The 15,751-nt window shown below is 35.9% G+C and overlaps 2 protein-coding genes across 20 annotated transcripts in view; both read right to left on the bottom strand.

The window, feature by feature from the left end:
- Positions 1-761: 761 nt before the first annotated feature.
- Positions 762-5,289, bottom strand: ly6pge (lymphocyte antigen 6 family member pge). The gene is made up of 3 exons (XM_079843413.1): positions 4,904-5,289; positions 2,063-2,179; positions 762-1,706 (listed from the first exon to the last, which is right to left on the bottom strand). The coding sequence occupies exons 1-3, from the start codon at positions 4,962-4,964 to the stop codon at positions 1,510-1,512; spliced, it is 375 nt and encodes a 124-aa protein (XP_079699539.1). The 5' UTR covers positions 4,965-5,289; the 3' UTR covers positions 762-1,509.
- Positions 5,290-9,346: 4,057 nt separating this feature from the next.
- The window catches only part of tacc2 (transforming, acidic coiled-coil containing protein 2), a 74,490-nt gene continuing 68,085 nt past the window's right edge, over positions 9,347-15,751 (bottom strand). For 14 of the 19 annotated variants that reach the window (XM_079843260.1, XM_079843258.1, XM_079843255.1 and 11 more), the window contains 6 exons: positions 14,589-14,632; positions 14,367-14,399; positions 12,185-12,345; positions 11,664-11,770; positions 11,395-11,515; positions 9,347-10,371 (listed from right to left, as the gene is read on the bottom strand). In XM_079843260.1, coding sequence (XP_079699386.1) covers positions 10,306-10,371; positions 11,395-11,515; positions 11,664-11,770; positions 12,185-12,345; positions 14,367-14,399; positions 14,589-14,632 — 532 coding nt within the window. In that variant the 3' untranslated portion in view covers positions 9,347-10,305. The remainder of the gene's footprint in view (positions 10,372-11,394; positions 11,516-11,663; positions 11,771-12,184; positions 12,346-14,366; positions 14,400-14,588; positions 14,633-15,751) is intronic. The other 5 variants (XM_079843259.1, XM_079843254.1, XM_079843250.1 and 2 more) reach the window with 1 other exon arrangement.

The following is a 15,751-nucleotide window of genomic DNA, read 5'->3' on the forward strand; positions in this document are numbered from 1 at the left end:
CCAGGCCATTTCTTTAATATAACTCTGATTGTATTCGTCTGAAAGAAGAATGTCATATACACCTAGGATGGCTTGAGGGTGAGTAAATCAAGGGGTAATTTACATTTTTGGGTGAAATCCCATTAAATCTCATCTCTCCGTCTCCAAAAAAAAAAAAAATGTACTACTCTTTTGTGTTAGAGATCATACCACGTCATAAAAATGATAAAACAGAAAGATTCTGGAAGTTTCTTGCACATTTTAAAAGACAGTCCATAATTTAGCCTACTCGTAAAAATTACTATAATAGTAGGCCTAACTATTTGACGGAAACTATGACTACTGGGATACATTTTTGAGAAGTAAGTTTCCTAAATACTTTGTACATGCTTAAAACGATATTTGGTTCATCAAATTGATGGATCAACAAAAAGAAAGAAGGATTAGCGTTAATCATAAACCAACAAATCTCAAATTCACAACACATGCCGCGGGCAAGGCCTTCACGCCGCCACAACTGTGACGCTTAATAGGCGATTAGGCTACTTGAAAACTTTACATTTGCGTGAAGTTATGCTGAAAACCTTAAAACAATCCGCCGACAGACGTGCCTACCTTGGCCAGGTGGTCAGGTCAACAGCGTCCCTGTCGTTTAACTGCTTGATTATTGTTGACTTGTTAATTTACAGCGGCACCTTGTGTTAAACAGAGGTAAAGCACTCAAGGGCGTCGAGGGAAACACTTCGTTTTGAATATATTTAAAATAATAATAAGACTCATTTCACCTTCTTGATAGTAGGCCTATTTAGTTATTTATTTATTTAAAATAAAACATTAAAAGGAAAAAGCAGTGTTTATTTACAATCAAGCACAAAAGCAAAACAGGCCAGAGAGTGCATTCTTCCATGTTATCTTCAGGTTCATTTCCATGTATGGAGGGACATGAAAATTTAATTACACACATTAATTTACAACATATTTGAGACTCATCTCAAAACATCTTTCTTCTCCCTCTCTTATTTCATAATACTAAAGCGACTTTTAAATGAATAGTTCACCCAAACAAAAATTCTCTCATCATTTACTCAGTTACACAATTTGAGTTATTTACCAGAATGTTAAAGCAGTTCTGTTGCTTACAAAACAATGAAAATGGATGTTGACCAGGGACATCTATGCTCAAAAACAGCATTTAACATTCTAATACAGGTATAGGCTATAGCTTATTTTGTGAATCAAACAAACAAGGTTTGGAATAATATAATAATATGATATAAGTTCATTTAGATTCATTTGGCCTAAATAATCAAAGGCTTCCAGCTTTATTGAATTCCTAGAAAGTCTGAAATAATAAATACATTTGCTTTATGTAGAAATGTGACAATATCTGTGTATGTGAAGTTCTGTGTGTGCATTGCAATCACAATTCCATGGCAGACTTTGTGACATTTCAACTATCACAGAGTATACAGAGTTCCGTCAAGTTCCACAATGGTAATGGATTTTAATAGCCAGGTCAGTTCGGTAACATTAGTTTGTCAGCAGAAGCCAGCCGAATAACAGAAGGCCCAGAAGGAAGCTGAAGCCTGTACTGTTTCTGGTGGCGTGTCCAGCCACATTGCAGTCATCGGAGTAACAACAGTGAACTTTGACCCCTGGAGCTCTGTAGCCCTGGCTGTTAGCCTGGCTGCAGAAGGATTTGTACGAGCACGACTTCATTACGCCACCTAACAAAGACAAGACCGGTATGAGAGCGTGATTACATATTAATGTGCTTTGATCCTCATAAGGAAGCTGTAGACCTCCTGCTATTTCTAAGCTGGTGCCAGACAGAGCAGTCTGTCTTCCTTAAACACCAACCTGATTCCAATGCCTCCCCTTAAAACACACACACACACACACACACACACACACACACACATACACACACACACACACACACACAGAGTGGTTAATGATTTTTTCTAAAGATTTATCCCTCTGTGATTCATCACCTACATCCAAGGAAATAAAAAAAATGTTCTCGCCCTCTTTCCATCCATGGAGGAAGATTAACTATTAACTCTGTACCCATTAAACTTACTCCCATGTCCCCGAACAACAGCACATGCATCCGAGTAGCTCGGACACGTTTTGGAGCCCTGGCGATTACAGTCTTCATCTGTGGCGCCCATGCAGGTGTAGCACCGCAGCGCCTCACCTAAAGAGAGACAAAGGGGAAGAATGCAGCTGAATATGAATTTTCCTCGACAACAAAAAAGGCCTATAGTGTAAATACTGATCCATCAATATTTATCACTTTTCTTAATCAGCATTTTTGTATTGTTAAATATAAATTTGTACTTGAATTTTTTTTATTTATTACTATTAAATAATTTATTTAGGTTTTTTTATTGCTTATTTTATTTAATATAATAGGGTAGTAAAAAATATTCAAGATACATTCGCTGAAAACAAGAGATTATCTTAATATTTTGTGTAGTGTGGGCAATTGATTAATCGCATCCAAAATAAAAGATTATGTCTACATAATATATGTATGTGTACTGTGTATAATTATTATGTATATATAAATACACACACATGCATGTATATATTTAAGAAAAATAAGTTATATATGTATACATATATATATATATAAATAAGATAAATTATATATACAGTATATACATGTAAATATTTCTTAAATATATACATGCGTGTGTATTATTTATACAAACATAATTATACACAGTACACACACATATATTATGTAAACACAAACCTTTAATTTTGGATGCGATTAATCGCGATTAATCTATTGCCCAGCACTAATTTTATACAATTTATGCAAATATGCAATACCTCCACACAGTTTATTTTTATTGTTTTTATCTTTGTAACACTTTTATTATGTTTGCAAGTCATGTCAACATTTTCAACATATGAACTATGGCTCAAAGCAAAGTATCAATGACAATAATGCCTAGGCCACGACTCCATCTATCAAGGCAAATCTCCCCGGTGGCATAATCATTTGCATTTGACCAAACAAGGCTTCATATATTTTATGGCATTTTCATTCTTAATGTGGAAAAGGGAAAATGTCACTCTACTTTACAATGACATACACAGATAATGATGTGATCTCAATTTCCACGATAAAGCAGCTTTAAGACCGCAGCAAATATGCAATCAACAAGAGATCAATAAAAATAGATAATTTTTAAAAAATCTAAAATCACTGCTCTATGAAGTCTATAAACAGAACATTGACATTTCATCTTAAGTCAGATCTTTGCTTCAACACTCAAAGGAAATCAACAGAAGTCACAGCAGAGAAACATGTCAGTGTTTTTAAATGTCCTGTAAGCAGTATATGAAAAGGCCTTTTTCATGTGCTTCTTTGTTATCATCTCCTAAAAGTGCTTTCTTTTAAACAAACATCCTTTAAAGTTCAAACCAACAGGATCAGACAGGTAAACTCTATGCCGGCGTGACTGTAACACCTTCAAACACAGACATTGCTTTTTAAAGTATCTGCTATTTGTGTCTTAGCACTGTTAGTTCACCCCAAAGACATCCTTCTGCTGCATCTGAGTCCCTCTCTTTGATAACAAAACCTTCAGTTCACAGGACAGACTCAAAGTTATTTACTGGCAAGCTATTCAGGCTGTTTGAAATTCACTTTTTAAAGTGCTTCTTTCTAAGCATTCATCTAAAAAGTCATCCTTCCTCTCCCAAAATGTACATTAAACTCTCACTTCCTGTCTGTTGAGTTGGTCTCAGAGCTATAAACACCACCATTTACAATTCATTACTGTTGCCAACATCGATAATGATAGAATGATTTCTGAAGGCTCATGCGACACTGAAGACTGGAGTAATGACGGCTGAAAAATTCAACTTCGCCGTAACAGGAATTTTAGAGCAACATTTATATTAGAAATGTACAAAACACCCCGTTGAATCCTGTACCTGGACTCGTCCATGATGTCACGCAAGTCACTAAAGGTATTTTTCATCGTCCTTCAAAAAGTACACGCACACACACATGAACATTTGAGATAAATCACTGGTTTGGAACTAATGCTGTCGTGTCCTTTATTTGCCTACACCGAAAACCTTTCCGACAGAGGTTAGGAATAAGGATGTTACATATCATCTGCCCACAACATCCATAACAAGAAAGAACGAGCAAATCACCAGTTACAGTATGTCTCACCTCAGCCATTTGTCAAATATATCCAGACAGTTTTCTATTAAAGCACAATCCTACTGGCAGTATGTTGAGAATTTTTCAGCTGTCATTTCTCAAATATGTCCGGATAGTTTGGACTTTATAAAAGGAAGTGCAAGAAAAAATGTCCAATAATATTACCTCCATATACATTTAATATTAGCTTCAATGTGTAATTTTAGTGTCCTTTTTTTTTTATTTTAAAAAAAGCAGCTTTTACTATACTCAATTAGCACTTAGCTCTAAAACTTTCGCAGCATATGCACGTATTCGTAATGTAATGTTTTGCTGCCGAATTGTGTTTTACACCATTATTATTGAATGCACTGTTGTTTTGGATAGAATTACATGGTAAAGTGAGATTTTCACTGTTTTTTGGTCCAGCAAACTAAGAAAAATTACACCACAGGACTTGCAAACTCTTTTTAGCCCTCAATCTGTTTAAGGGATTGATTTGCACCAATTATTTTCTGTTAGTCCTTTAACACCTTCCTCTAGGCCAACAAGATATTCTCAGGCAAAAGGACACTTCAAAAGGAAGACATTGGAGAATCATTCAAAAATGATGAAAATCTAGACAGAGAAGTCTAGGCTGAATCAGGATCTGTACAGTAAGTGAATGTGGCACACATATAGTAACTGAGAAGACCAGAGCAAAAACTCTTAAAACAGCAGAAAAAACAATAACAGAGAAGTAGTACTCACTGTGAGAAGCGAGGAGGATGAGGCCCAGGCCCAACAGCAGGGAGAAATGGACCGCTCTCATGTCGCTGGTGGTCTATGGTTAGCACAATGAAAAGGAGGTTGTTTGCTCTTAAAACCCCTGAGCTTAAGCCCTGCTTTTGGAGAGCTAATACCCAACAGCAATGAGGACACACAGATTAGCCTGTCCACTGAGGACTGTGCTTCGGTCTTAAGATCTACATGGATCCTCACCATCTTGACTAATCAGAGATGAGGGATCGCTTACTGTGCTTCCCCCATACATTATTGCATGCGAGCCAGGGGTCCGATACTCCTTCCGGATTTCATTCAGCTAATGCCTTCATGTACAGTACTAGTTTATCAGTGACCAAACTCGCATCATTTCCCTTTGTGACACAGCAGAACAGCGATCACAGCCAATCAAACAGTTGACTCAAAGGCTATTTGAATACAAGCATGTGATAAGGGTAACCAAAATCAAACTTTACATCAAATTAATGAATAGATCAGCTTATAATTATATAACCTTCTAATTTTGTAACTTCTACTATTTTACTTAGTTGTTCTTCCTACAATTACTTCCTGTTTTGTATTAGTTATTTTATGTAAATTAATGACATTAGTTAGGCATTTATTTATCTCAGTTAATGTTAATCTCGGCATTTACTAATACATTATTAAAATAAAAAGTTGTACCTGTTAACATTAATTAATAAAAATACAACTGTTTATTGTTAGTTCAGGTTAGTTCAGGTTCATTAACTAATGTTAAAGGGATAGTTCACCCAAAAATTTTAAATTTAATTATTTTGTGTTCAGCAGAACAAATAAACTAATACAGGTTTGAAACAACTTGAGGGTGAGTAAATTATGACAGAATTTTCATTTTTGGGTGAACTATCCCTTTAACAAAGATTATTAAGAACGGTAATGAATGTATTGCTCATTGTTAGTTCATATTAGTTAATGCATTAACTAACCTTATCTAATGGAAACATTGTAAATCTATTATTGTGATCTATCCATCCATCCATCCATCCATCCATCCATCAATCAATCAATCAAACTTTATTTGTATAGCACCTTCCAACAACCAAGAGGAGGACCAAGGTGCTTTACATTTAAAACAGAAGAGCATCTACAATATATAATGTATTAATACATTAAGCAATAACCAAAGGAACAGTTACACAAAAATACAAATAAAAATTCAAAGTGACACAGTGCTACAGTATGTTAAAGGCCAATCTAAATAAATGCGTTTTTAACCTGGACTTGAACAGGGCCAGGTCTGTAAGAACACGCAGGTCAACAGGTAAAGTGTTCCAAAGTTTAGGAGCAGCAAAAGCAAATGAACGATCGCCCCACTGCTTGTACCGGGACCTCGGAACAACTAGCCTCATCTGGTCAGCCGACCGGAGGGCTCTGTTTGGACGGTGGACACTTAAAATCTCTGATAAATAAGGTGGCGCAAGGCCATTAAGAGCTTTAAAGGCAAACATTAAAATTTTAAAATCAATACGATAACGAACTGGGAGCCAGTGGAGAGAACAGAGAACTGGGCTAATGTGGCTGTGTCTAGATGTATTGGTTAAAAGGCGAGCAGCTGCATTCTGTACCAGTTGGAGACGATGGAGTGAAGACTGTGTGATGCCAATGTAGAGTGCGTTACAATAATCAATGCGTGTGCTGATAAAAGCATGAATTGCCTTTTCTAGATCACTGCGGCACAGAAAAGGCTTTACTTTGGCTAAAAGTCGCAGCTGGAAAAAGCTTGCTTTTACTACAGAGTTAATTTGTTTGTTAAAATTCAGATCTCTGTCAAAAATCACCCCGAGATTCTTTATGGCCTCACTGACTTGAGGGGTTGTGTTTGATGATGTATCGTGGTGTAAAACAGAGGAACCAAAAATAATGTATTCCGTTTTACTCTCATTCAAATGAAGAAAGTTTCGTGAAAGCCATTGTTTAATATCAGACAAGCAGCTATGCAAGGTGTCTAGAGCTGAACCATCATTTGGAAGCACAGGCATATAGACCTGGAGGTCGTCTGCATATAGGTGGAAAGAAAGGTTGTGCTTAGCAATAATGGAACCAAGAGGCAACATGTACAGTGAGAATAGAACAGGGCCAAGAATGGATCCTTGTGGCACTCCGGAGGACAGAGGAGCAGTGGATGATGAAAAGTCATCGATCACCACAGAAAAGCTCCTGTTGTTCAAGTAGGAGCAAAACCACTGCAGGGCTGAACCCTTGAGGCCGACCTGTTGAGCAAGGCGGGCGATAAGCACTGAATGGTCCACAGTGTCGAAAGCTGCTGTTAGATCCAGCATCACCAACAGCACAGATCTTTTGGCATCAAGGGATAAAAGGATGTCGTTGTGGACTTTCAGCAGCGCAGACTCAGTGCTATGTCGTGACCTAAAACCAGATTGAAAATTTTCTAAAATCTAGTTATTTTCTAAAAAAGGCTGTAACTGTGATAGAACAACTTTTTCTAGGACCTTCGATAAAAATGGTAAATGAGAGACGGGTCTAAAATTAGACAAAATGTCAGGATCCAGGTTGGTTTTTTTTTAAAGTGGTCTGACCACTGCGTGTTTGAAGACAGTTGGGACAATCCCTGAGCTGAGGCAGCTGTTAATAAGCGAGAGGACGCATGGCCCAACAGTATCAAAGACCTGTATGAGCACCTTGGTTGGGATAATATCGAGGGGGCAATTGGTGGGCGACATCCCCTGCATCAAGACATTGCAAGGTGGATTTATAACAGACTGTATAGTATTAAATAATGTCCTTGGGCGATTGCAGCTGGTGGAAATAATGTTCGACAGATATTGACATTTGGCTTCTTTAACAGCCTTTTGGTAGTTAGCCAAACTGTCTCTTAATATACCCAATGACACATGCAGTCTATCTTTCCTCCATCTGCGTTCGGCCTGCCTGCAGCAGCGCCTAAAGGTGCGGGTGGTGTCATTTAGCCAGGGTTCCGGTGCAGTGCTAGCGGGTTTACGCCTAAAAGGCGCAATAGAATCCAAAATCTCGGAACACGAAGAATGAAAAATGGAAATCAGGTCATCCGGACATAAAGGAGAGGCCAGATCAACCTGGGTATATAAGCTAGTGTTCATGAAGGCAGCTGTAAATTGTCCAGCCGTGGATGGAGTAATGACACGGCGGCGACAGGCCGGAGTAATTGACCTGGTTGTGGGAGGGGTTACAAAATCAAATATAATAGGGAAGTGGTCCGAGATGGAAGTATGGCATATCTTACTGAGGGACACAGGGAGACCATGGGAGATAATAAGGTCCAAAGTGTGTCCTAAGTGATGTGTGGGACCATTAACTGATTTTATTAAATTAAAAGAGTCAAGAAGGCTTAGAAACTCCCTTGCCATTGGATTAGATGGAGAGCATACATGAATGTTAAAATCACCACAGATCAATAGATTTCTATTTCTATTTCTTTAGATCTATCTATCCATCTATCTATCCATATACTAAAATGTATTTGTATACTACAGATACATTTACATATTTATGTACTTAATATAAATACACTTCAATTACTTTTAGTATACTAAATTGGTCTAGTTAAAGTATAAATTGGTATAGTTTGCTAAATTGGAAAAAACTAATTTTGTACTTAATTCACTTTAGTTATCCAGAAATAGTGCTGAGGTCCAACTAAAGATATACTTAAGTATATTTGATTGTGCTAAAGTGGAACTATTGCATGTATACTTTAGGTATACTTTAAATATCTTGCATTTAAAGACTGCTATTATACAGAGATCATACTATCCTTACTAGTAGTGATATTAAAAGACATTTAAGGCTTAATATTAAGAAATGTGCATTGTGCAATAAAAGTTTCATTATAATATTTATATCAGTAAGTCTCAAGCAATATGTCAGTAAATATGTTAATGGATTTGTAGTATACTTAGTATGAAATAAATTTATTTTAAATATATTTTGGTATAGATTTTTTCACTAGGGTATCTATATATCTATACACACGCACACACACACATTAGTATGTTTGCGACATCACCTATAACATTAAGCATCGGTTTCTGTCCATGTTCCAAAAACATTTCCATTGTTTGGGTTTATAAATTCAACTTTTTTTCCTCACTCACAGACAGTTTGGTTCTGTGCCAGCATGTAATTGCCACTAATATAGCCTGTCTGGTGTAATTTTAAGGCCCATCTGCCAGCTAACTAATGCATCTTTTTATGCACATACGTAGGATCATGTCAGCAAGATTCATTGTTTGTTAATTAACAACATTATTGCTTTCTTAAAATGCCCTAGTGGGAGGCTAAAAACGTCTGCTGAATGAATAAATGTAAATATTATTGCATCAAACATCCTGCCTTTCCATTTTGTATACTGACTTTGTGTCTATGCAATTTGGGTCAGATGAACAGAAGAGCTGTATTGCCATCTTTTATTGCACTTTGTAAGCATGTCCTGTATAAATGACAGAGCTTCTGCTCTGCGTCAGCTATAGCAGGACTGAGAAAAAACCATTCAGATTAACTTAGCTCAGAACCACTGACAGTAACAAGTGGGTTCATTTATATATCAAAATAAAATCCAAAAATAAAATCAAACATCAGTGTTGCTAGAAGACAACGAAAACAAATGAACAACAAGTATCTACAAAGATACACAAGGAAGCAGATCAAACTAGCAGTATCAAAATCTGCAGTCGTATTCCTTTACTATATTCAAGTCATTTTCATATTTACAAAACCGTCAAGGCCTACAACATGCATTTTTAATTCATGATCATGAATACCACTTTGTGACAACTGAATGATTAATTAATCCATTTTATATTATATATATATATATTCTCTGGTCATTTCTGTTTTCGAGTTAAGAAGAGGGTACAACAGGAATCAGTTTAACAGTCGACTCCATCAGCGGTTGTCATGGCATCGACACTCATAACTTCAGACTCACTATAAACACATACTCTCGTGTGTTTGTTTGTGTGTGTGTGTGTGTGTGTGTGTGTGTGTGTGTGTGTGTGTGTGTGTGTGTGTGCGTGCTTGCTATACAGACTCTCAAAAAAAGTCTCTACTAATGGGGAGTACTTTCACAAGACCCTCAACATAGGTAAGTTGGTGTACATTAATACATCAAAATGAAGAGAAAATAATTACAGCCAGAATCTAGTGTGTCCTCCCAGTCGTAGGGACTCCAGTTTATGTGAAGACGTCAGTAGTGTGAGATCCTTTTCTTTGATTGGTTCATTGTTCAGTCCATTTGAAAATGGAAAAACAATACCGTACCCTTTAATCTTGCTTCTCTCTCTTTACACTGTTGTCCAGTCATTGTTCTTGTGTCTCTTTGTGGTTTGGACAGAACTCTGTCGAACGGACGGCTAGCTCTTCCCCATCTTGGCAATCAATTCATCACAAATTTTGGTCAGTTCCTCGATCTCTTTGTTCTGTAAAAAGATAAAACATCATGTCAACATCTGAATGTTGATAAAAAAAATAGTCTTCTATCAGTCCTCTTTCACCATCGCTGCATTTATTTGAAAATAAATATACAGTGAAAACAGTAATATTGTGAAATATTATTACAACTTAAAACAAGGGCGTTCCCATTGCGTCAATGAAAAAGAGAACATGGGTTACATATATTTTTAAATGTATTATTTTAATGGCAAAGCTGAATTTTCAGCATCATTACTCCAGTCTTCAGTGTCACATGATCCTTTATATATTTTAAAATGTATTTATTTTTATGGCAAAGCTGAATTTTCAGCATCATTACTCCAGTCTTCAGTGTCACATGATCCTTTATATATCATTTTAATATCCTGATTTGCTGCTCAAGAAACATTTATTATTTTGATCAATGTTAAAAACCGTTGCTTAATACAGTATTTTTGTTGAAACCATGATACTTTTTCAGGATTCTTTGATGAATAAAAAAATAAGAAATTAGAAAGTATTTTATAACTTTACTATCACTTTTGATCAATTTAAGGCATCCTAGCTTAATAGAAGATTTTTCAATATTATTTGCAACATTTTCAGGTATTTAAATAAAATATTTAACCTTGTGCATCAAAACCACTAATTTCCTGGTAAAAAATTTTTTTTACTTGAATTTCAGTCAACAAATTTGCGACAGCTGAATGTAACATTTTTGACGATCCAAACATGTCAGTCTCTGAGTAACATGTAATTTATTTAAGCCACGAAATAAATTAATTCTATAAAGTAAGTATAATAAACTTCGCAAAAACATTTAGAAAGCCTCCAGCATGTTTGATAATTACCCATAATTATGTTTATGTTTCATAATATATATATATATATATATATATATGTATATATATATATATATACATATATATATATAATCAACTAAATGTTTTAACAACAAAAAACTGTAGGTAATTTTTAGGCTTGCAAGATATGACTTCAGCAGATAAGCATGTGGATTTGTGTGAGCAAACCTTTTGTTCCAGTGTGCGCTCCAGTGAGTCCACCTTCATCTGTTCTTTCCTCAGACTGGCTTGATGCGCTGCCTGCTCCTGCTTGGCTTTGGCTCTCACCTGAGCGATGTCAGCATTCGCCCTGCGGGTGCCACATGGTCAAAGACATGCCATCATTTCATATTTCTAAGGACTCTTAAAGAACACTGTTCCAGGCAACAGAGTTCCTGAACAAAGCAAAGCATGTTAAAAACATATGCATGGACTACCTGTGAAAGCTCTGTACTTACTTATCCAGTTTCTCCTCAGCATGGATCTTCAATGCCTGGTAGCGCTGCTCCTCCTTACGGACACGAGACAGGTACTCCTGCGCACATTTCTTCAGCACATCCTCATTCTGATGGAAAAACAAAGAATTGAAGTGAGTAAATGACTGATAATGATTAATAATGAGCTACACAGCTTATTGGAAACCAACAACCATAAGCCGTATTTCCAGGAACTTTCCCTAGGAACTAGGAACTTTGGGGTGGTACTCTGTGTTTTTTGACCACAGGGATCAGGGTCTAAATTAAGTTCCGGGTAAAAATTTCCCCCTCAGAAAGTCCCTGCTCACAAGGTTTTTTAGCCTAATCGTCACGGTACTTTAGACCGCAATGGAAACACAGACAGCATTTTGGTGCAATTTAGGGCTATAGTAAGTTAGGCATTGTTTTAGCAATCGTGCATTCGGTTTGGCTCTACATCACAATACAGAATAGAAATGCACAATGACTTTAACCTTTCACAATCTCAGTGCAAAATAACTCACTTTGCGGAAGCCTTCCAAAACATCTTTCATCTTCTCGTAGCGGCGGAACAAGTCAGCAAGAGATTTCTCCACAGAGTTGAGATCAGCTAAAGCCTGGTCTTTCTCCAGGATCAACTGTTGGATGGTGTGATGAGACAAAGTCTTCTCTCTCTGTTCACCCTCTGAGACATACACACAAAGACAAAAATCCATTATAGGTTTATAATATTATACGACACACAAACACACAATACACTCAAACAGATGTGCAAATGCGCCTTTGAATGCGGCAGAGTACTTCAGAAGTTATACTCTACACCACTATGTCTACATTAATAATGACAAATGAAAAATGCAGATTTCGACCCTGCATCGCTGTGATGCATGCAGACAACACTCACACACACACACACACACACACACACTCAATGATGGGCAAGCCACTGAAACACAGTGAGAGATGAGAAGACCTTTGAAATACTTACTTAGAACAATCATTTTAATGAACTGGTTTAAAAAAAACTGATTCACGGATTAAAGGGATGGTTCCCCCCAAAAATGAACATTTTGTCATCAGTGACTCACCCTCAATTTGTTCCAAACCTGAAGTTTCTTTCTTCTGTTGAACACAAAATAAGACATTTTAAAGAATGTTTGTAATCAATGGTAGCCATTGACTTCCATAGTACAAAAAAATACTGTGGAAGTCAATGGCTGCGTCAACTGTTTGGTTACCAACATTTTTAAAAATATATTATTTTGTGTTCAACAGAAGAAAGAAACTCATACAGGTTTGGAACAACATTAGGCTGAGTAAATGATGGTAAAATGTTGAACTATCCCTTTAAACTGATTCATCGCTCAGTTGTGTGTCTGGAACTAACTTCCCTACCTTTTATTGTTAAATAAATATTAGTCTATCATATGTTTCTAATCAATTATATAAAAAAATATTCTAGTTTTATTGGTTTTGTTTCAATGTACACTACCATTTAAAAGTTTAGGGTGAGTATTTTTTGGTTTGTTTTAATAAAATAAATGCTGTTCTTTTGAACTTTCTTTTCATAAAAAATCTTGAAAAATATTAAACCGCACAACTGTTTTCAACTTGGATAATACACTAAAAAAAGTAAGCCTTTTTTAAAGATTTACACAATTCAGTTAATAGTAAAATTCCATCAAATTGAATAGAATATTCCTTACATATTTTAACTGAGTAACTGATTAAGGATTGTTCAATTATTCAATTCAAATATGCAATGATTATTCACAATCAATCTTTAAAAAAAGCTTAATTCTTTTCTTTTTTTTGTGTGTGTAATAAGAAATGTTACTGTTGTAACTACTTTTTTCTAAATGGTAGCTTGACTGTACTTGGGCTACTTTAAATTACGATGAGCTTATACTTTGGAAAAGTACAGTATCAAAGTAGCTTCCCCAACACTGATGAGCTGGCGATGGAAGATGTTTGAGAATAGGCCTACAAAAAGACCTGAAGAGCAAAAACAGATGATGCTAAAAGTAGAGACACAATATCAGGCTATAGAAAGAGAAAACTCTCCTTGTCTGTCACTATCAGATGTGGTGGATTCAACACAAACAAAGAAAATAAAGAGTTGCTGTTACTTACCAGGCATGCCTGAGTGATTAATCAAATATTTATGAGGGACAGAGGGAGCAAAACAGAAAGAAGGGACGGCATTAAGTCAATCCAGCAGGGTGGGACATGTGAGAGAGAAAAGCGCGTCTCAAACATGGGAAATTTTCGAAATTGATGAAAGTGTAAAGGAAGAAAGGTGATGAAAGCCATAAAAGTGGCCAAGAAAAATGAACCAAGGAAAAATAAAATTATGTAGACGGTAGATAAAGAAAATAGTGAACATGAAATCAAGTGGAATATCAAGGATGGTATTTTATCACGAAGAATGAAAAAAGGGAATGAAAATATTTTTTCTTTGTGCAGAGAGAGAAAAGCATGTCAAGGTTAAACCAGACACCCAAGATCGCAATCTGAATATGTAAGAACGCACACAGCCTACAGTATTTGCATGGACGGAAATACTGAAGAGGCAAAGAAATTTGATTAATGTGCCAGTAAGTAGGTGAGGCCTGGTAAGGGGCATGTTTAAGCAGAAGCATGTTTAAGCTTTTGGAGTCAAGTGAAATATACAGGGAGACATGAAGGTTTGTGCTTATAACTGACCAGTGTTTGGGTCCAGAGGCACGAAAGATTTGTCTGCAAATTAAATGAGAAATTAACAAAAATGTATTGCATATGTGTGTTGGAGTGGCATGACTGGGAAAGGGCTGTGTCTGTTCATTTATAGCATTGTGGCAGAAGAAAATCACAGATAAATAGAACCAAAAAACATAAATGAGAAATTCCTAGGACAAGATGAAATCGTATTTAGCAATCAAGACTCACCGATCATCTCTGCAATGGTCTTCTCATACTCCATTACTATCCTCCTGTGAAGAAAAAGCAAAAAAGTTAATATTCAAAGATGCATTTAAACTACGATCAGATCCTTTTAAGAATATTGTTTCCTTAAAAAGCTCTAAATAAATAAAATAGGCTATGTGACTTTTGTGACTTCAGAACCATACAAGTGACTTTTGTGACTTCAATAAATGTATAAATCTATAGCGTTTTTTTTGTTTTGTTTTTTTAAACAAGTATCCAGAGGAATAAAATAGGATTGATGTACACTAACATTCAAAAGTTTGGGGTCAGTAATTTTTAAAAAAATATAGAATTGAATGTCTACGCAGCAAGGATGCATTAAATTGGTCAAAAGTGACAGTAAATATTTTTTATATCGTTAAGAAAAAAAATTATACTTGCCATAAATGCTATTCTTTTGAACAAAAATGTCTCATGGTTTCCACAAAAATATTAAGCTTCAGCTGTTTTCAACATTGATAATAAGAATAAATGTTTTCTGAGCACCAGATCAACATATTAGATTATGATATCTGAAGGAAATATATATATTAAAACAGTAATAAAACAGAAAACAGTTATTTTAAATTGTAATAATGTTACACAATATTATTGTTTTTATTGTATTTGTGATAAAACAAATGCAGCCTGTCAAGAATAAGAGACTTCTTTTAAATAAATGTAAAAAATGTACCGACCCCAAACTTTTGAACTGTAGTGTAGTCCATATGTCCATTTAAACCTGGACCCGTTTCAGATGATCCAATCACAAGTGGTAAGCATTAAATACAAATGTAAGCAGGGTCCAAAATGTTTTGTGATCTGATCACTGAAACCACATATAGAGGTAGTTGCTTTAAAAAAAATTTAGTTGGGCTTCATACAGATACTTCGCTAAAAGAACTCAATGTATAGAAGGGGGAAAGTTATGCCATTTCTTTCTGTTGTTGTTTTTTTTTAACACTGATGTAGTGAGTGACGCATGTATTCACGAAGTCAGAGACCCTCCCCTCGAAATCCGATCACAAGTGGTCACAGTATATTCCTTTGTGATTGGATCACCCTAGACGGATCGTAATACCAGGTTAAAACAGGATTTAGAACCGCATTTGAAAGTGTCCCAAATTGGATGTCAAACAATCAAA

Source organism: Gobio gobio (assembly GCF_949357685.1).
Source record: "Gobio gobio genome assembly, chromosome: 18".
NCBI lineage: Eukaryota > Metazoa > Chordata > Actinopteri > Cypriniformes > Gobionidae > Gobio > Gobio gobio.